This window comes from Physella acuta, unplaced genomic scaffold (assembly GCF_028476545.2).
Source record: "Physella acuta isolate Inbredline_101_S28 unplaced genomic scaffold, ASM2847654v3 ptg000418l, whole genome shotgun sequence".
Classification (NCBI taxonomy): domain Eukaryota; kingdom Metazoa; phylum Mollusca; class Gastropoda; family Physidae; genus Physella; species Physella acuta.
The window spans coordinates 464504-487363 of NW_026731937.1; the positions used below are offsets into that span (position 1 = coordinate 464504).

The 22860-nt window shown below is 37.9% G+C and overlaps 1 protein-coding gene across 1 annotated transcript; it reads right to left on the reverse strand.

Annotated features, from left to right (window-relative positions):
* Nucleotides 1–3190: 3190 nt before the first annotated feature.
* LOC131942665 (stimulated by retinoic acid gene 6 protein-like) lies at nt 3191–16157 on the reverse strand. The gene is made up of 14 exons (XM_059302566.1): nt 16002–16157; nt 15389–15609; nt 14597–14676; nt 14207–14268; nt 13350–13539; nt 11585–11660; nt 11164–11242; nt 10877–10925; nt 10208–10322; nt 7582–7683; nt 7004–7167; nt 4637–4825; nt 4311–4381; nt 3191–3652 (listed from the first exon to the last, which is right to left on the reverse strand). The coding sequence occupies exons 1-14, from the start codon at nt 16143–16145 to the stop codon at nt 3191–3193; spliced, it is 2004 nt and encodes a 667-aa protein (XP_059158549.1). The 5' UTR covers nt 16146–16157.
* Between the last annotated feature and the right edge of the window lie 6703 nt (nt 16158–22860).

The following is a 22860-nucleotide window of genomic DNA, read 5'->3' on the forward strand; positions in this document are numbered from 1 at the left end:
ATTGAAAGGTTGAGGGGGTGCAAATCGAAAACTCGAGGGGGGGGGATGCAAATCGAAAGTTTGACGGGGGGGGGGGGGTGGTGCAAATCGAAATCTTGATGGGGGGTGCAGATCGAAAAGTTTGTCACCGGGCGCCGGGAAGGGTCGCTACGCCTCTGACCTATGATAGTGACGACAATTTTATCTTCCGAATTGGTATGCTAAGCAAATTTTACCACTAGGTTTGTTGTATAAAATAAATACAAATGTCAATGAAAAATAAAATGTTAATGTTATTCAATGAAAACATTTTGTTTTTTCATTTTATAACTTTTTATTGAAATCATGTACAGCGTGTACAAAAACAAATCTTAAAATAAAACAGTAGAGAAGAGGGTAAAATATCTTTGCAGCACAAACTCTAAAAGTGATAGTTTTTCTTGAGCAATCACTGCTTTTAATAATATACACATACATTATAATTTACAATTACTTGCCGGATCAACAAGAAAGCTTTAGATGAACTAATATTTTATCATTATTCAATCAACATTGTAGAACTATACGTCGTAGCCTATAGTGAAAAAGACACATTGAGTTACTGGCACACATTTGAATATCATGTACAACATTATTTAGCAAAAGGAATGTAAAATTATTATTATTTTGTTAAAACAAATTATGTAAGGCATAGCTTATTGTAAACGTGTAATAAAGTTATTAAAAGATAGGGTTTGTTTTTAAAATATATGATATTGCTGTTACTTATTTTTATAATATATGATATTGATGTCATCTATTTTTTATAATATATGATATTGCTGTTACTTATTGAAAGTAAAGTTAGTATCGAGAGTAAGAAGAGTGGTGGTATAACATATTTAAACGAAGGTTTCTGCTTCAGTATGGTGGGATAACGTATTATGACAGTAGGGATTGTGGATATCAGGGATTGCGAGTATAAAAGATGATGGTATTAGGGATTGGGAATAGCAAGGATTTGAGATGGAGGGGATCGGCGTAGAAGGGATTGATGTAGAAGGGATTTGGGGTAAAAAAAAATCGCGGAAGCTTAGAAGACGTTAGTTGTGGTGCATGTATGAATAACCTGTTTATTAAATTTAATTTTTATATTGAAACAATTCATTTAAAATCTGGTGTTGTAATAGTTTTTTTGTGTGTGTGTTAAGCCAAGAAAGGATAAAAGAAACAGTAAAGAGGCACCAGCCTCTGAGCATAGTAATGAAAGCCCAAGCTTAATTAGAGACAACTACACATAATGATACATATATTAAAGCAGAGGCGTAGCGACCCTTCCCGGCGCCCGGGGACAAACTTTTCGATTTGCACCCCCCCCCCCTCGAGATTTTGATTTGCACACCCCCCCCCCCCCCCCCTCAGTCAGAGGTTAAATTTTGGAATTAATTGAGTAATAACCAATGAAAAAAGTGACACTAATAGGTATACAATAAAAATAGTAATTAGTTTAATCTTTTTCCTTCACCCATTTTAAATAAATACATTTCATGTTATTATATTTTTAGAATAGGCCTACTAATTAGGAGGATTTGTCATTCAACTTCAGCATAATTATAAATAAACATAAACTATAATAAATAAAATTAGCTAACAGCTTTATACTATTCATGGTTTAATCTGTCAAACCAAAGTAATTCTATTTCTTTCTTTAAAAATATGAAATATGATATTTATCTAACAATACTAAGTTAACGAGGAATAAAATAACGATACAGTGAAGCAGGAGTCAGAAAAGAGATTATGCCAATATCTCTAAATATTTAGTTTTCTGACATGCATTTTCATGTCTATTTAACTAGTTCAATAGAACGAGTCTCCACCGGGTACATAGACAAAGTTAACCCATTAAAAATACAGTAAAATTATTTCACCGAAGTAAACAAGTTAATACCCACAAGGAGAACAGTAACAACAGTGGTAAAGAGTTTCATTAACTCTACAGTTAAATATAGAATATAGAGTAACCTCCCTTTGTTTATCAAAGCGCATTTTATTCCACTAGACTTGGTGAAAAACTGCAAGGTACTATTGAGAAAAAGAAATGTTAGCTAGTATAACTGAGATCATGAATTAAAGGTATTCACTAAAATAATAGATTAGTGTGTCTTAAAAAGTAGATAATTTCTCTTGAAAATAGATTAAGATATGTAAACAGTCCAAATTAGCCACGACAACAGTAGTAAGCTATAACTTTAATCAGCTCAAAAAACACAATGTTGCCAAGGCTAAATAATATATGCTTGTTGTTGTTATAAACATAACATTTTTATATATTAATAACAACATATAAGTACACTTTTAAAATGAATTAATTATGTTAGAAATGCTCATAACATTCATGCAAACAATTTAATGAATTATGTAGAGGTAAACCTACTATTTAAAAAAAAATATTATTTATATACTACATATATTTTACTTTAATCAAAAAAAATTATCTTGATTATTGAACTAATTTAAAAGTTAAATTACTTAGCATTTTAAGGGTGTACATTGCAAACTAAACATTGAACCTTACTATTAACAAAAAACATTGTTACAATTTTTTAAATGGGATCATATCAACACTAACTCTTACACTAATTGTTATAATGAACCCAACCATATGTAACCTCCTACCTGATCTTGTAAAATAATTTACAGTCAAGTTTAATCTAGTTTTTTTGGAAATTTATTTCTTCATACAACTATAGTAGTGCTATGTGTTTTTGAACATAAATAGTCAAGCTTTTTTGAAAATCTATTTCTTAGTAAAGTAGCGTTATGTGCTTTTGCACATAGATGAAATAATACATAGTCAAGCTTTGTTTTGTATGTTTATTGCAGTCTATCTAGTAAAACTAAACTTAGCCTAGGTAAGCTATAGGAAAAATAAGTCCAAGTAATATCCCTTTGTAAATAAGGTTGGAGTAAAACAATAAGCTTAGGTTAACATTTTATCACAGACAATAATGAATAGTTCTATATTGTATTTTAGTTGATAAATAGCTTTTTAAACTAAAACGCTTTTTATAGTATTTAGCAGATTAATGGACACGATAGGCCTATTTTATTTTCAAGATTGCAGACAAAATTATCCTGTAAAACACTATTTTTTAAACAGTTTTTAGCAGATTTAAAAGGTGAAATTTAACAGATATATGTACATGAACAATAAAACTGTAAGAATGATTTAGGCTAGAGCTTCTATAGGTTTCTCCTTTGTCTCAACATACTTTTCAGATTTTCCATCCGCATCGCTGAACTCTTCATTGGTGTCTAAACTCTCATCGTCATCCTGTGTCGTCAGAGATTTGATGTCGTTTTCCTTTTCATCAAAACTCAGAGACTTTTGAGTTTCGACTGCATTTTTCTTCCCTCTGAACCAGCCAAACCCTTTCTTTTTCTTTGTCTTTCCTTCTTTGTGTCCAGAATTACCTTTGCTGTTTTTGTTGAAGTTCAACATAGAAAAGCCATCTTTAATTCCATGTTCAGACTGGATTCTTTGTATTTCCTCTTGTCTTTCCTTCTCTCTTTCTTCTTGTGTTTTCACAAGGTCGAAGTTTGTTATAGGCTTGTCACTAATAGGAACCTTCAAGCCATCCCTTTGTGCTATCTTTAAAGCTTGCATGAATCCCCTTCTGTAAAGCCTCACCTGAGGTACAATAATGAGTCATAATTTGAAATAATTAGGGGCCATTTTATAAACTGAAAAATTAAATAGTATGGTAAAGAACTGCTGTATGCAAAAATTGTCATATTGAAATACAGTTCCCACTAGTATACGAAACACCTTTGAAATGGTAGGGTTAAGTTCTATGTTTAATGCTTTAAACTTCGTTTCATGTACCCAGATGGGAAAGAGGGTCGAATGGTAAACTATTAAAAACACTTTTGAAATGGTAGGGTTAAGTTCTATGTTTTATGCTTTAAACTTCCTTTCATGTACCCAGATGGGAAGGAGGGTCGAATGGTAGAGCATTAGATTGCTAACCCAAATTATCCGAGCTCGGATCTCGGGCTCGAGTAGATAGGATGTCGCCGAATCCACCATGCTGTGTTGGGTACCTAACTCATGTTAGGGACAGTAAATTAGGCTGGGCATAGTGCTGACCATATTAAACTGAGCTCACTAAAACAGGTGAAATCTACTTCACCTGCACCCTGGACAGTAACGTTCGAAAGGATACTTTACTTTTCTTTTTTTGCATGTAACAAACTCTAATAGGTAATGTTTCAAGAGTAGTATAAACAGATGAATATAATGCTGAAAGTACTTTATTGTCATAAATAGGTCTATAAAATTGACTTACAGTAGGATTATGCAGAAGTGTGTAGGTGACATGCCAGTTAAACCTTGCAGCAACATTCACTGGTCTTTTTTCTGTTTTTTATTTATTAAAATATTAGTTCGCTTTTTTAATTATTTATTTTAATTAAATTTGAAATCTTTAAGCAAATATGTTAATGGTTAAATATGGTATTTGAAACATAAAATGAAACCATTTAATGACTATAATTTTGGTAACAAGTTATTAAATCCATTTTGAGTGTTAAACTATTTTTAAAAAAAAACAACGAATTAATCTTTGCATAAGGAAACTTAAGACTTTTAAAAACCACGTGTTTAGAGTCTTACCATTGGCCTCTTTGGCTTGTAACTCCAATTTCATTTTATCGTCAACATCTGGCATATCGATGAGACTGTATTTCTCTTTCTGGGTGGCACGGGACTTGCTTAAGCTAATGAGAAGTCTAATGAACACATTCACTACTGGGTGCGTGTGGGCTGCCTCCATGTGTATGTAGCCCTGATAAGCTGCAAAGCCTGTTGACAAAGAGTATAAGAATAAATATTTTAAAACAAGAACACAAAAGATTATTTACATTAATTTTCATCCATACATGAAATTAAAAAGAAGTTGTTATGAAAAAATTCTTTTCATCATGATCGCAAACTTTACAAATGACAATTCATACACTATTTATTTCATACATAATAACTAATAAATATTATAATACAATAAAATATTATTCTGTTTTATTTTTACGTTTACTAAAAATTGAAACAAATTTGAAATTTATTTACAAACAGAAGTAGTCTATTAAAAATCGATGTTAATGTAAGCTATTTTATTTAAATGTTATTTTAAAAAAATGTGTTTCTGTTGTTAGTAAAAAATATCTTATATGAAATTTAAAAAAAAAAAAACAACAGTAAAATTTTAAATATTTTACTAGAATACCCGTCATCCGTTGGATAACTGTGGGTTTCGGGGGTCATCCATAAAAAAACATCACGTCTGTCACTCAGAGGCATAGCGACCCTTCCCGGCGCCCGGGGACAAACTTTTCGATTTTAACCCCCCCCCCCCCCCCCCAAGATTTCGATTTTCAACCCCCCCCCCCTCAAACTTTTGATGTGCACCCCCCCCCCCCCATTCAAACTTTCGATTTGAACCCCCCTCAACCTTTCAATTTATTTTTCCAAACCATTTTGGCGCCCCAACATATGTCCCCCCCGCCCCCCCTTCCCCCCTCCACCTCCCCCCGCCTCCCGTCCCCCCCCCCCGCCTCCCCTCCCGCCCCCCCCCCCCCCTCCTCGCTACGCTACTGCAGTGTCACTTATCGTCACAAAAAACAGACCCCACATTCAAAAATATGTTTCTTATCTTTTAAAAACACCGAAAACACCGATTTCGGACTATCCCTTCATATACTGACGTCACATGGGACCTACTCAACTCTACTTTACCTGCCCAGTGTCCCGCCAAGTCTCAGACAACATGTTTTTATCGTTTAAAAAACGATTCCAGCCGAGCATGTCTTTGACCACACTATCCTTTCATATGCTTAGGACAAAGAAACAGATGAACTCTACTTCACCTGCCCTGTATCCTGCCAAGTTCAGATAGGCAACTTTATTATTCACATCTAAAAAAAAAATATTGAAAAAAAAATATCATTGACATATTGGTCTAGAACCTGTGCCACCCACATGAGAGCGGGCTACGCTACCAACTTAGCTATTTACTCGTGACGTCACAAATGAATTTTTATACTATACTTTTGAGTCTCGCATAGATCTAGTAGTAGTAACTTTCAAATTAAATTTAATCTTAAATTAGCCAAACAAAGATTTATATAAAATAATTAAGGCCTGAAATAGATTCTAGATGTATTAAGGCCTGAAATAGATTCTAGATGTAGAATTTACATTAAGTCTAGATCTAGAATTTACACTGAGTCTAGTAGTGACCTAGAATCTAGATCTAGGCTAGATTCATAACTTCCCTTCGACAGCTGATCTTTAGATCTAGAGAAATTTATCGTAAAACTAAATGAAAAAGACAGTTGAAAATTGATATAAGTGTTGGAACGTAATAAATACAGCAAACGGACGTATTGTTTAAGTTATAGCCGGCAGAAAATTAGCTTTGTAACGCGTTAAACTTTTGAATGGGCCACAAAGTCTATGATGAGTCCGCCATTTTTATTGAACCAAAAAGTAAACACATCAAGGGACGTCACTATCCCCACAAAGTTTATTCAAAGTATTAACATTTTTAAAAAAATACGGTTAATTTAACTATGAATAAATCAATAAATTAATTAACGTCTTTAAATAAATTTGTGATTAACAGTCTGTCTGCATTAAAAAATTATTCTCTACCTACATACTATTTTACAGCTCTCCAGATAGAGTCAAACATATCACAATAGTCGATCAGGCAAACAAAAAAACAAACAAAAAAACAAACAAAAAAATAAATATTCAAACATGTAAACAAACTTGACTTTTAGTAGTATATAGATAGATGGTAGTGTCTCCCCTTATTCAAGCGTTTTGCCAACAGGGATAATTCAAATTTTACAAAAAAAAAATCTTTAAATTAAAAAAAAAAGATCATATTTTACATTAGTAACACGTAACCATAAAGTAGAAAGCTGTCAAGTTATGTATTAAAATGATATGATTATTGAGGTAAGTAGAAAAAATCCCAACCTGGGTCAAGAAATTCAAATTTCCGAGGCAGGGTGCTGTTGTCCAGTCGAGCTAAAAATAGAGTCCCAACCAACATGGCTTTGATAATTCTCAACAGGCAGGAGACCAGACCAAGGAAGATGTTGTAGAAGAACATGAAGTAGGTGAAGATGAAGAAGAAATTCCTGGGATGGTTAGAGTTAGAGTAAAATATTGTCAGTGAATGTTCTGACAAGTTCTTCTGTTACTTAACTTTAACCTTTCACTCGTAATAGCTACAAGTAACTGAGACTCACCTGTAACACACACACCTGTAACCAACCCACCTGTAACCAACCCACCTGTAACAAGCCTGCCCACCCACCTGTTATCAACCCACCTGTAACCAGCCCACCTGTAACCAACCCACCTGTAACCAACCCACCCACCTGTAACCAACCAACCTGTAACCAACCCACCTGTAACGAACCCACCTGTAACCAACCCACCTGTAAAGAACCCACCTGTAACCAACCCACCCACCTGTAACCAACCAACCTGTAACCAACCCACCTGTAACGAACTCACCTGTAACCAACCCACCTGTCTAAAAGACTCACCTGTTGTCTAAACGCAAATGTTGACCACGATCTTGAAGAAACAAAAATTTCGCCAGGAGGATCTGAGCAATCATGAGCCCAATAGCCACAAGAACACTGGGCCTGTTGACAAAAATCACAGTTTATCCACTAACCAAATAGACATATATGCTCTTAGACTGTTGGTGAGATCAAGGTTTTGCACCTAATAGCAAAAAAATAATCTTAAATATCTTCATTATGTAATCTTCTATGATGTACTTGATAAAAAGTAATGAGTGGTCAGCACAATACCAGGCAGCTGTGGATAACTATCCACACAAAGTTTCTGGACCGATCATAGCTGGATGGGTTCTGGGATAATCTAGGCTCGCCTTCGTTTAGGCCAGCTTTAAAGCTTTGCCGCGTTATCTATATATATAATTCTCTTCTGGGAGACGTTAGGAAACAAGCTGCAAGCGCCTTGCAATCCCCTCTTTTCCTCTCTCTCGCTACCACCCTCCACCCCCCTGTGTTCACGCTAAATGTAAGCCGGGTTTGGTGACGGCTATTAGTGGCAGATACGATTTTAAACTTAGAGGAGGTAACTAAGAGGAGGCTGCCTTCGGGGGGGGGGGGGGGGGGGGGGAAGGGGGGGGGGGGGGGAAGGGGGGGGGGGTTAATGTTTTAAAGCAAATATTTTCAGTGGCAGCATTGGTACTGTCGAATTCACAAATTATGATTTACTGAACAGTAGAAAAAACAACTAAATAGCGGCGTATGATACACCGCGGATCGGCTCGTCCTATATAAACAACAGAATTACCCCCAAACATTTATTGTAGGCTATAGTTTGTCTTTGTATAGTTTTCCTTAAGCCTAGGCCAGCTAAAGTTTAACCATAAAACAGAAATAATAACAAAACTTAATTTCAATAATAATCATTTAAAAAGTTAAAAAAAAACCCACGTTTTCTGATTGAACTAAAAAGTAGAAAATAAACGCTATACATCACAATAATGCAAGCGATCACTCTACTATAAGCGATCAAAAACGTGGGGCGCCGAAGTAAAAGTTATATTACTATTGATTAGATAATACTATTGACTTTTATTAGGGAGCTTGTAGAGAGTCAACAGTATTAGAAACTGTAAGAAAATCACGGCGCCCCACGTTTTTGATCGCTTATAGTAGAGTGATCGCTTGCATTATTGTGATGTATAGCGTTTATTTTCTACTTTTTAGTTCAATCAGAAAACGTGGGTTTTTTAAAACTTTTTTAATGATTATTATTTTCTACTTTTTAGTCTTTGTCTGTTTGTTTGCATTAAAATCTTGCTATCGATTTTATCTTTTCACTTTTTTTGGGTAAACGAAGACAACTCGTAAAAAGACAACTCGTAAAAAAAACGAGAGACCCTTTCTTCTTCGGTCTCAATCGCAAGTGAATGATTGTCAGAGGTTAGTTGATAGCGGTTAGGACGAGGGCTGGTTACTGACTAGAACACATAGATTTGAACCCGTGTCGAGTGGGATAGCAATCGTGTGCCCAACCACTCGACCATATCGTCTCCCCCAAACTGGCCACCAGTGGTAATAGTTACCTCCTGTAAGTTTAAAGTCGGTTCAAACTAAATTATCTGCCCCTAAGCCTGTCGCGACGTGGGATCGTTCGCGTCACTGCGCGCGGCAAGAGAGAGTCGAGCTACGCGTCGCTCGTTTTTTTTCTAATGGCTCGCAGAGGAGAATTATATATATAGATTATATAGCGGTCTAAAATGCTCAATAAAATGTTTCCATTGATCAATTTAGTAATAATAACAATTGAATATTCTATGGTCATCCAAAAGAAAGCTTCCCTGAAAATTTCAGCGCGCTAGCTAACTGGGAAGTGCCAGAAATTTCGATCGCAAGATTTGATTGGAAAAACAAAAAAACAGAGAAAGCAAGTAAAAGAAAACGTGGGAATTAAAAAGTAAGAGAACTTATTACACCTTATTACGACGTTTTACACCTGCCTGAGTCGGAAAAACATAATTTTGCATTTTTGTCCGTATGTCTGAGTGTGTGTGTGTGTGTATGTGTGTCTGTGAACACGATAACTTGAGTACCGTTATAGCTAGGTTGATGAAATTTCATATTTAAATATTATAACAAATTTCTTGTATCAACGTTTCAGCGATTTCCGGTAACCGGAAGTGGAACTTATTCTACTTTTAAATTAAAAAAAAACAACTTATAACTTGAGTACTGTTTCAGATAGATGAACGAAATTTCAAATATAAGTAAAAAATCTACTTTTCTGCCTTCTTTCAAATTATGAGTAATTTCCGTTGGTCGGAAGTAGTAATTTACGCTATTTCCGATTTCTCAAAAAAAAAAATCACATGTGAATTTATTAACTACTAATAATATTCCGCACTATTATTCACAGATTTTTGGCGTTCACTTGGTGCGCAATTCATTTTCTACCCGATTCTATTCTATTTTTACAAGTTTAAGAAAATAAAAACGGATTAAAAATAGTGTTTTTATCCCGAGTTGCCATCCCCCGTAGCGAAATATAACAATATTCGAGAAAGTTTAGGGGAGATAACTCCCGGTTTATTATAAGTACCAAGACAAATGTAGCTACAATAATGCATAAGCTCGTGAAATTAAATCTTACCATACTTGTAGCACCTTGTTAACTAGCCAATCAGTGTGCCCTGTCATAAGTAACAGGATAAAAACGGACAAAATCAAGCAGACTATGAACAGGATGATGCTGCTTATGAGGTATGCTATCGGAAGAAAGAATATAAGCAATTAGCTTTTCAAGCAAACAGTCAATATTCTTAGGATATAAACTGAGTTGAAAATAGTATCAAAAGCCCAAAGATTTTAAGTTGAGGGAATCACTACGGAGCTAATTCAGGGATTAATAAGTACCCAGTCAGTAATTTTAACATGTCTAAAACACAAACTGTCTAGATTATAGATATAATGATGTAGATGATTTTTACAGACAGCATAAACTGAAAAAAATAAAACTTTTTTTTTTGCTACAAATCTAGTAATATCACTAATAATTTACAAGTGTTATGTTTAATAAGTGACATTTCCACTCCGCAGATCACACCATAAATTAGATGATAAGCCTCTGCACAGTCCCTGAGTTCACCCAGCTCTGATGGGTACCCAACCCACGTTAGGGAAAGTAAAGGCGGCTGGGCATAGTACTCACCACACTATCTCTTCATATGCCGAGGTAACTTGCCCCATAGACCGTCAGGTTCTAAAATTGGGAAATTTACTTCAAACCCCCTCCCCCCACAGTAGTATTTTAGTTACTCACCCCAAACTATGTAGGCAACCTGAAACCCACCGTACTTGATACATCCAACCTGTAGGCAGATGTTAGTAGTTAACGAGAAGGCATCAAGGCATCAACAGTATTCAAAACACATTCTCTATACACGTTTCACACAACAATGACAAATATGGTAACATCGTTTAGAGTGGTACTACCAACATTCAGGCTGTATAAACCATGATATATACAACAGTATTTGTAGGGTCACTACTGGTGGTTACACCGTGGCAAGCGCAGTACTGTAATAGGTGGGTCACACCAACACTTACACATAAAGAGGTAGTACTTTTTGAAGCAGCTGGAGGAATGTGACTATTATCTCCCCTGTATAGTGCATACAAATTTGTTCTGCAAAAAATACAGAATAAAAGGAATATATATATATATATATATATATATATATATATATATATATATATATATATATATATATATATATATATATATATATATATATATACATATATAAATTTTAGGGGTTGATTATATATATATATATATATATATATATATATATATATATATATATATATATATATATATATATATATATATTATATATATATATATATATATATATATATATATATATATATATATATATATATATATATATATGTGTGTGTGTATATTTATTTATTTATTTATATATAAGAATATCTAATTTTGACTGGTTTAAGCATTATATACCTGAAGGAAGACATCATGCTTAAGATATTAACGATACTAGTCACGAACGCCACACAAATTGACACAATTACAGACCCTGTAGGTGAAATATTAGACAGTTTACAGTACAGTACTAAATCGTAACTGGAAATGTTAAGGTTAGGTTTGGTGCCAGGGCGATACTGTTAAATAAACTAACAGCAAAATTGCTTCGACATCTGCTAAATTAACGGTCGGGGGTCGGAAGAAATGAATGGAAATGGTGGAGGTCCTATGTTCCAGAGGTAGCTAAGAGGACTAAGTCCAAGTCAAGTCAATGTTGAGTCGAAGAGTGCCGTAGTGGTGGGTTGGGGTGCTATCTTTTCTACGAATATTTTGTGTACCCGTAGAAATAAAACTCTATGTCAATATTGCTAGTTCATTAACACTCTTGTTTCCAACCCTCTATTGAGTCAGATATACTGTAGCAAGGATACGCCTAAAGCAGAGGCGTAGCAACCCCCGGCGCCGGGACAAACTTTCAATTTGGTGACCCCTCCCCATATATATATATATATATATATATATATATATATATATATATATATAATATATATATATATATATATATATATATATATATATATATATATTATATTTATAATTCAATATAGCAGCTATAATGAGCTTATTTTAGCTCCCCTAGGGTCGGCGCCCGGGGACATATGAAATATCGTTAAGATTAATGCTGAACTTACTAGTATACAAATTTTAAAAATTACTAAAAAATTCTAGAGTGTTCTGCTACAAAAACTAACCAGCTGACTCTATTAGAGTTAGTAAAAGAAGGATCAATTATTATATTATTATTATATATATGTTAACCTTGAAACCTCCATAAAATGTTTTTGTTTTCAAGATGGCTGCCGTTGCCATGGCACACATATGTTAAGAAGAGTCCCTGATGCATACAAATATTTTCCCTTAAGTACCCTAACTAACATACACACACATAGATAAACAAGGCTTATTAATTAAAAAGAGTTCCCCCGCCCCCCCCCCCCCTCCAGAGCCTTCGGTAACAAGTAAGAGACGTAACTATGATTTTAAATAAACAAACCGGGAATGATCTCCCCTAAACTTTCTAGAATATTCTTATATAACACTGCGAGGGATGGTAACTCGTGATATAGACAGTATTTTTAAACCATTTTTAATTGCTTGAACTTTTTAAAATAAAATAAAATCTCGTAGAAAATAGAATTGCGCACTAAGTGAACACCAAACAAAATGTGTATTATTAGTACTTTATAAATTCACATGCATTTTTTTTAAAATCGGAAATAGCGTAAATTACTACTTCCATTGAACGGAAATTACTCAAAATTTTACAGAAGGCAGATAATTTATCCATCTGCAATAGTACTCAATTTATAGGCTTTTGAAAAATTGAAGGTATAATAAATTCCACTTCCGGTTATCGGAAATCGCTGAAAAGTTGACAAAGAACTACACATTTGATAAAATACTTATATATGAAATTTCATCAACCTAGCTGTAACGGTACTCAAGTTATTGTGTTTACACATTCACACCCCCCCCCCCCCACACACAGAGAGAGAGAGAGAGAGAGAGAGAGACATACGGACAGGATTGCAAAACTATGTTTTTCCGACTCAGGGAGGTGTAAAACGTCAAGATTTCCAAAAATCTCGAAAAAAAATTTTTTTGCACGATTACAATACTTTCTCTATACGCCTACTTCGTATAAAAAAAAACTAGAACAGTAACGGAGTTAATATCATACATTGAAGAATATCCGTGATTGTCTTTCCAAGCTCAAGATAGACTTCGGCATTGCTTTTCTCCTCCTCGGGACTGGGTTGAATCTCGTTGAATGCGTCAATGATTTTATCAATGGCCTCTAGCACAAACGCTATCACATCCGTCAGTCCATCGAAGATAATGATAGTTCTAACCAGTATCTCAACTGTAAGCTGCAACAAAATTTTAAAAAAATATATATTAAGAAAAAATAAATAAAAGATAAAACATTTTTTTTTAAATTAACAAAATACGCTTTAAAACACACTCGAAATTAAAATAATATATATATAAAACAAGTTAATAAAAAGTCTAGTGACAATTTAAGCGCAATTTCCTTATGTTATCCATAACAATTTTTTGTGACCGAACGCAAGGATATTTTTGAAAACTTTCTTCGGCAATGTTGTTTTAAATTATGACAGGAATCGATTGGTAAATGTTTCAAGTCGCTAAGTGGTCTGGTTGCCGAGATATGGGCCGAAAACTGCATTTGTTCGAGGTTTTTTGGCTTTTCCGGGAAATCCAGGAAGGAATTCCGGGAATTTGTTTGGCCCACCAATCATCCTCGGAACTTGCGTAACATATTTGCTTTGGAACTAGCCCTCGATATTGCTTCGTTGAGGAGGAGATACGACTTAAAGCTGCGGACACACATCCATCCATTCATACATCCAGAAATGACGAGTTAATAATCGCAATTGTCAGTATGGAAATTGCGCTAAAAAGATAAAACATTTTTTTAAATTAACAAAATACGCTTTAAAATACACTCGAAATTAAAATAAAATAAATTTAAAAAAAAATCAAACTTGACACAAATAAGGCTATACAACATACCACATAAATGACACAAGTTCCTACAAACATTACTGTCATAAATCTCGAGGAGTACCTAAAGCCTGAAATAAAGCAGTTTTAAAGTAGTTTTTATTTAAATTATGTTTAAACAACAATCAAATATAACATTAATTTTCCAAGTTTCAAAATATGTGTTACATAAGTTTGCAAGATTATTTAAAAGTTAGTTTACGAACTTCACAAAAGAAAATAACATTAATTTAAATTTTGTTTTAATACTCCAACTTTAAATAACAACGACACATTAAATAAAATTTCAAATTTTAAAATATGTTTCTGGTAAATTAAGTACACGATTTTTTAAAGTTAGCAAACGAACTTCACGAAACAAAACAAAATCATATACTTGACATAAATACTTCAACCTACCAGTCTGTTTGTGATAAACAAGATCATTGAACTTGTTGACAAGAATTTCTTTTATTTTATTTTTCAGTCCAACGACTGGTCTAAACAGATAATAAAAACAATTAACATATCAATTAATACAAATTATATTTTGCTTAGAGGATGAAAAGCAATTTTTTAAAATAATAAAAACAATAATCATATCAATGAATAAAAGTTATATTTTGCTTAGAGGGTGAAATAAATAAATAATTTAAATAATAAAAACAATTACCATATCAATGAATTAAAGCTACATTTTGCATAGTGGGTGAAAAAACAATTAATGTTTTTTAAAAAACAATATTCTGATCAATGAATACAAGTTACATTTTGCATTGTGGTGGAAAAGCGATTAATGTATTTTTAAATAATAAAAACAATAATCATATCAATGAATCGAATTTACATTTCGTATAGAGGGATGAAAAGCAACTAATGTTTTTAAATATTAAACACATTTTAAAAATTGTTTAACTAAGACATATAACAATTAGAGCGCTTCTTTTTGGAACTGATATATCTTTTACTAAACAAACTTTTGAGGCTTTGGAACTAGATCTCCCAGCGAAATCATGCTAACGTTTTTTGAGATCAAAGAACCAAACCATACCTGGTCATATATATTATAATACTACCCTCACCGCTCCGACAAGATGCGTGAAAAGATATATATATATATATATATATATACATCACACTATCCTATCAAGCGAATGTGCTAGGGACTCTCATAACCTAGGTGGGTCACACACATTAAATCCCGATGCTTACTTGTTCTGTTCAGGTTTTTTCAGCAATGTCCTCACATGGGCGCCCTGGTAGGACTCCTTGATGTCCTCCAGGGTCTCCGTCCTTGGGGGTAGGTCAACGGTCGGCAGCAGGAGCCGGCGTCTATAGCAGGCGATGCCGAACCGGAGCGGCAAGGAGATGCTGAGGTAAGTGAGGCACGCCAGACTCGGCAAGGCGCGGACCAGAAGAATAGTTCTGGAGATCTGAAAAAAACCCGTTGGGGATTAAAAGAAAGGAGGCGATCATTAGAAAAAAGAATGTGGGCATTACACGAAAGCCCTAGCCCTACATAGCCCTAGCCTTAAGCCAAGCCCTAGTCTTAGCCGTAACCCTAGCTTTAGTCCTAGTCCTAGTCCTAGTCCTAGCCCTAGCCCTAGCCCTAGCCCTAGCCCTAGCCCTAGCCCTAGCCCTAGCCCTAGCCCTAGCCCTAGCCCTAGCCCTAGCCCTAGCCCTAGCCCTAGCCCTAGCCCTAGCCCTAGCCCTAGCCCTAGCCCTAGCCCTAGCCCTAGCCCTAGCCCTAGCCCTAACCACAGCTATAGCCACGACTTAACCCTGGTCCTAGCTGTGTCCCCATAAAACCCCTAATGATTCTTACACCATCCATCGGGCACTCCGCGACCTTGTAGAACTCCAGCACCAAAAACATCCAGACGTACAGGGAACCCAGGCCGTAGGAGAACGCCGTGCCCAGCGCCAGTGAGGCGAACACGGGGAAGAACGTCATGCCGTACATGAACATCGAAAGGACAGCTACCAGCGCTGTGGATTGGAAAAAACAACAACGCATTTTCATGACTGTTTGGTGTGAGCACAATTTTCAACCCATAGATTTTCTAAACTTCGCCCATAAATAAATTATATATATATATATATATATATATATATATATATATATATATATATATATATATATATATATATATATATATATATATATATATATATATATGTAACTAGGGGAAGTTACCAGAGACATAACGCAGTACAGCGCTGTCAACTTTGACACGACTGATGCAATAACACAGGTGTTGGCTGATAACGATCAGAAAGCCAAGGCGTAGTATCTTGGGAAGCGATACGATAAGAACGCAATACGGTCTGTCAACTTTGATGTGACAGGATGCAGATGGCTTATTAAATCGGACTGTACGACAGAAGCGGCGTAATTAACATTCTGATGCAACGATTAGAATCGATTACGATTACGATTATGATAGAACCGAATACGATTACGAATACGAAGGGGATATATAGGAAGGCGACGGCTGAGCTCGCTGTCTCTCGGTCTCTCGCTCTCTCTCTCGATCAGTCAGTCAGTGAGGCAGTATCAAGTTGGTTATTGAACGGGTTAGCCGTATTGTGTTAAGAAGGACGATAGACATGTGCATTCAGTTATGTGAAGACTAGTGAGGACTGTTGGGGGTCAGTTGATTCAGACTATTATTGTGAAGCATTCCTTTTGATTCATTATATTATTGTGAAGCATTTCTTTGATTCATGTAATAAAAGGATCAATAGCGAACCTGCATCTTCGAGTATCTATACTGTGGTCGATGTTGTGTAGAATGAGTGGTTAGACTCGGTAACATTTGGCGTTGTCGAGCAGAACTCGTTAACATTTGGCACTACAGGCAAATAGTCTCGTTACATTTGGCGCTGCGGACAGGATGAATTCAACTAGACTTGCCGCTTGAGGCACCCATAGTCAACCTTGTTCATAACTGTGTTTCGTGTGTGTGTGAATTCGGACATTCAGGAACAGGGAAAATTGAGGAACGAGGAAAATTTTTCATACACACACGGTAACAAAGAACTCTTTTTTTTTACTCAAGGAATAAAATGTCTACTCTGGACGAGAAGCAGACCCATATTGTGGTCCTGCCCAGAGAGTCCCACATTAACAAATTTTACGGGGACGGTGATCCAGCTTTAACCAACAGGTTCAGTGAAGAGGTCAAAGCGGCCTGGGCCTCGAGACAGATGTCACCAGAGGAAAGATTAAGACTGCTGATGGGCAGTATAGGAGAGACGGTTAGGGCAGAGGTCAAATGCCACGATAAAACCATCCAATCAGATCCAGATAAGGTGCTGGATCTAATTATGGAGACCTTTGGGGAGAGACGGTCGGGATCGCAACTGCTATCGGGGTTCGTAGGCTTAAAGCAAAGAATGGCGGAGAGTGTGATGGAGTATTCACACCGAATGAACAGGGCCTTTGATTCGGTAAAGGGCAAAACACCTGACATTGATGTACGCCTACTGAGGGACCATTTCATCGAGGGGCTAGCAACCCCGATCTTAAGGAGAGAGTTGAAAGAGGAGGTCCACAAAGACCCGCAGTTGACCTTCCTTCAGGTCAGGAACTCAGCGATCCGCAGGTCCGAGGATGAGGACCAATCGAACTGTTCGGTGGACAAAGTCTCTGTGCCGGAACAGAAACAATTCCCACCCACAGGGACCGGCACGGTGGAAACCATGATGGCTCAACTGTTGGCCCACCTGAATAAGGTTGAGCAACGATTGGAGAGGTTAGAAAGCAGGTCAACAGCTGAGAATCAGGAAAAGAACGGGACAAAACAGAGACAGGTTGGACGGCCGCGACCCGCCGGTCCATCGCTCCGGTGGACGGCTGACGGTCGACCAATTTGCTTGTCCTGTTCACACCCGGACATATGGCACGGGACTGTCAGGGGAAACGATCGCCTTATGTAAGGCAGGGCCAGGCTACAGAGGGGCGAGGTTATGGCCCAAGAAACAAAATGATGGGAGTCTGTCCCGAAATGGTGATTACGATTGGGGACATCGCGGTGAAGGCAATTGTGGATACAGGCTCCCAGGTGACGACAATTACGGAAAATTTTTACACCAAATGGATGAAAGGAAAAGACCATAGGTTGAGGTCTGACACATGCATGCGCCTGACGGCAGCTAATGGACTAACCATTCCATACTGTGGTTATTTTCTGGCGGATGTCGTGGTGGCGGGACATAGGTTGAAGCAGGTTGGGGTGTTCGTTACGAAACACAACCTAGAGACAAATGTGTCAAATATACCTTGCCTGTTGGGCATGAATATTCTTGGCCAGTTGCCAGAATTTCTTACAAATATTGTCGGATCGACCACACCAGGTCGGGGATCCAAGTTGGCCAGGTTTGCCAAGACCAGAGGAAGGATATCAGTCCCGGCAAACACGGTCAAGGCAATCACATTACAAATTGGTGATAGAAGCGTGAATGGTGATGTGATGATAGAACCATGTGGCGCCGCACTGAGGGAAGGCGTCGTGTTACTGCGGACATACACATCAGCGGAGAAGGGACTAGTTCAAGGATTAGTGGCAAATGTTTTGGATGAGGAAATTTTTATACCGCCTAATACTCTGGTAGGAGTACCACAGAACGTCGAGGTACTAAGGTCGGCACAGTGCATCGAACTGAGCAATACCAGCAGTAATGAAGTAACAATTAGGTCGGTCAATGTGACGGCCGAGGTGAAGAAAGAGGATGGCCGATCATATACATTCCCGGAAACTGAGGACCCAAAACTAAATGAATTGCTGAATAAGTACAGGGATATATTTGCCTCGTACGAGGGTGATTTGGGTTACACGGAAGTAATAAAACACCAGATACCCTTACTACAAGACAAGCCGGTGGCGCAACCTTATCGAAGATTACCACCAAGTCACTACTCGGCGGTGAAAGCACACCTGAACGATCTACTAAAAAAGGGAATTATTACAACCAGCACTAGCCCGTATGCGGCACCGATAGTAGTGGTAAAAAAGAAGTCAGGGGAGATAAGACTGTGTTGTGATTACCGGAAATTGAACAATATCACAAGAAGGGATGCATTCCCCTTGCCTCGTATTGATGAATGTCTTGATGCGTTGGGGGGAGCAAGATTTTTTTCTACCTTAGATTTGGCTAGCGGCTACCACCAAGTGGCCATGCACCCCAACGATCAACATAAGACTGCATTTATTTCTTCACTGGGACTGTACGAGTGGACCCGTATGCCGTTTGGTCTAACTAATGCGCCTGCTACATTCCAGCGAGTAATGCAGAGTGCTATGAGTGACTTTCTATTTCAAATAATGTTGGTGTACTTGGATGATATACTGGTTTACTCAAAAACTTGGGAGGACCATCTAAAAAGATTAGAACAAGTGTTTCTCCGTCTTAGGGAGATAGGAGTAAAGCTGAACCCAGACAAATGCGGCTTCGGTCTGAAATCGGTACATTTTTTGGGTTATGTGATTTCGTCGGATGGCATCGCCACTGACCCAGATAAAATTGCAGCTGTTAAAGAATGGAAACAGCCAACAACTACAGTGGAGGTCAGATCATTCTTGGGCTTTGCTTCCTATTATAGAAAATTTGTACCTGGTTTTGCAAAAATTGCCGCACCGTTGCATGACTTGGTAAACAAAATGACAAAGAAACACAGTAAGGAGAAAAAGAAAGGTAAAACACAACTGATAGGTGAATTATGGACTGATGAATGCCTGAACTCATTTAAGCTCTTGAAAAAGGCTTTGACAGAGACGCCGATATTAGGATACGCGGACTTTGACAAACCATTTCGGCTAGAAATTGACGCCAGCTCTAAAGGTCTGGGAGCTGTGCTATCACAACAACAAAAGCAAGGTTTCAGGGTTATTGCGTATGCCAGTCGAGCTCTGAAGGAATCAGAGAAGAACATGACAAATTACAGCGCCATGAAACTGGAACTTTTGACATTAAAATGGGCTGTGACTGAAAAATTCAGGGACTATCTATTAGGTGCTAAATGTGTGGTATACACTGACAATAACCCCTTGAGTCACCTAAAGACAGCAAAGTTGGGATCCATCGAACAGCGATGGGCAGCAGAATTGGCACTCTTTGACCTGGAGATAAAATATCGCCCGGGGCGGTCCAATGGCAATGCGGACGCTTTATCAAGGAATCCGTACGAGAGACCGGGCGATGAGGAAGAAACGCTGACAGGAATATGTGAGGTCAGAGCGTCAACAGATATCCCTCACGGGGTGCAAGTGATGCAAAACGGACAGACCGGGGTGGAGCACATATCCACAGAGCCCGGACATATGGACATTAGTGATTTTAATTGCCTTAATCACAAAGAGATAAGAGATGCCCAGAGAACGGATAGTGGCTTACAGCCGCTGTTGAAACACGTCCAGGAACAAAAATTCCCAGGAAGAAGGGAAAGAGAACAATTTGGTCGAGAAACAAAGAAAATACTGAGTCAGTGGGACCGTCTCAGTATAAAGGATGGTGTTCTCATGCGGAGAATTCATGACCAAATTGATGGGACAATACACCAGGTGGTGGTGCCTGGACAATTACGAGAAGAAGTGCTAAGGTTGGCACATGACAGGGCAGGACACCAGGGTCAGGACAGGACGCACAAAATATTACGACGGAGGTGTTACTGGCCCAATATGGAAATGGAGGTCAAACGCCATTGTGAGGCTTGTGTGAGGTGTCAGCATGCGAAAATGCCAGTTGTCAAAATGAGACAGCCATCAGGACACCTACTAGCGACAAAACCACTAGAGATTGTGGCTATGGACTTTACGTCGTTGGAGCAATCATCGGATGGGACGGAACATGTGTTGGTAATGACTGATGTATTCACCAAATGGACTGTGGCGGTGCCCACACGAGATCAGACTGCCAAAACAGTGGCAAAGGTCTTAATAGAACATTGGTTCATCAAATATGGCATACCAAGACAATTACACTCTGACCAAGGAAGGGCCTTTGAGTCAGAAGTAATTAACCAACTGTGCAGCCACTACGGGATCAACAAATCTAGAACAACCACATTTAATCCGAAAGGAAACGGACAGTGCGAGCGGTTCAACCGCAGCATGCATGATTTGCTGCGTACTCTAGAACCTGAACAGAAAAAACGTTGGCCTGATTTTCTCCCAGAGTTGGTATATCTATACAACTGCACCCCCCATGCCACAACCGGCTTTTCGCCACACATGTTGCTGTTCGGACGGGAGGCTCGACTCCCTCTTGACTTGTTCCTAGGAAAAAAGGAGAGTATGACTGGCTCATACACTGCACTGGAATATGTGAATGAACATATGAGACGAATTAGAGAAATGTACAGGGTAGTACAGGAAAGACTAGAACATGAAGCACGGCGAAGGGAACCGCCGGTACAGACAAAGGACCCGCCACTCAAACTGAACGACAGGGTATTACTGCGTAGCCACCCGTTAGGCAGAAACAAAATCCACGACCTCTGGGGACAGGAGATATGGCAAGTCGTGGAGATGCCTAAAGTAGCAGGTGGCCCCTTTAAGATAAGACCCATCGATCACGCCAAACCGGATCGGTGGGCGAATATTGCTCAATTAAAGAAATATTGTCATAGTCAAGAAGAGCAGTTACACACAAGGAAACCCAAGACAATTAGGGAACCGGAAACTATAACGGAAATTCACATACCCATCCCGGAACCATGTCACCATCAACAGAACAACAGCGATACACAAGTGGAGGATAACGGCAACGAGGAGGATCCCGTTCCTCCCAGAAGCAGAGAGACAGTAGACCATCAGATAAGTGGTCCGCGGAGAAGTTTGAGAAACAGAAAGAATACGAAATTTTTTGTCAGCAACCATCAATTCTTTCATGGTCGCGCTGGTATGAGAACAGACTGTTCAAAAAGTCATAAAAGTGAACTGGTGAAGGCACCAAACGAAAAAAGGTGGATGTGAATTCTAGAACTGTTTTGTGTCTGAGGAAGATGATGTAGACACATTTGATATGTGAAATAGGGATAACTGTCAATCTTATACGAATGTGACGACATTGACAGTGAGTGGAACAATACATTTTTTTTACGGTGGTGCGATTGACTTTGAAGGACTGCACCTGCCAAGCGTTGTTTGTGGTTGATAACACACAAAAAAAGGCAGGGGTGGATGTAACTAGGGGAAGTTACCAGAGACATAACGCAGTACAGCGCTGTCAACTTTGACACGACTGATGCAATAACACAGGTGTTGGCTGATAACGATCAGAAAGCCAAGGCGTAGTATCTTGGGAAGCGATACGATAAGAACGCAATACGGTCTGTCAACTTTGATGTGACAGGATGCAGATGGCTTATTAAATCGGACTGTACGACAGAAGCGGCGTAATTAACATTCTGATGCAACGATTAGAATCGATTACGATTACGATTATGATAGAACCGAATACGATTACGAATACGAAGGGGATATATAGGAAGGCGACGGCTGAGCTCGCTGTCTCTCGGTCTCTCGCTCTCTCTCTCGATCAGTCAGTCAGTGAGGCAGTATCAAGTTGGTTATTGAACGGGTTAGCCGTATTGTGTTAAGAAGGACGATAGACATGTGCATTCAGTTATGTGAAGACTAGTGAGGACTGTTGGGGGTCAGTTGATTCAGACTATTATTGTG

Excerpts from the sequence above, each read along its gene's own strand:
- LOC131942665 (XM_059302566.1), bottom strand. The coding sequence starts at position 16,145 with ATGTTCATGTACGGCATGACGTTCTTCCCCGTGTTCGCCTCACTGGCG. Across the intron at positions 13,540-14,206 it reads GAACTTGTGTCATTTATGTG|CTTACAGTTGAGATACTGGT; the intron begins GTATGTTGTATA and ends ATTTTGTTGCAG. Across the intron at positions 7,168-7,581 it reads CATTTGCGTTTAGACAACAG|GAATTTCTTCTTCATCTTCA; the intron begins GTGAGTCTTTTA and ends TAACCATCCCAG.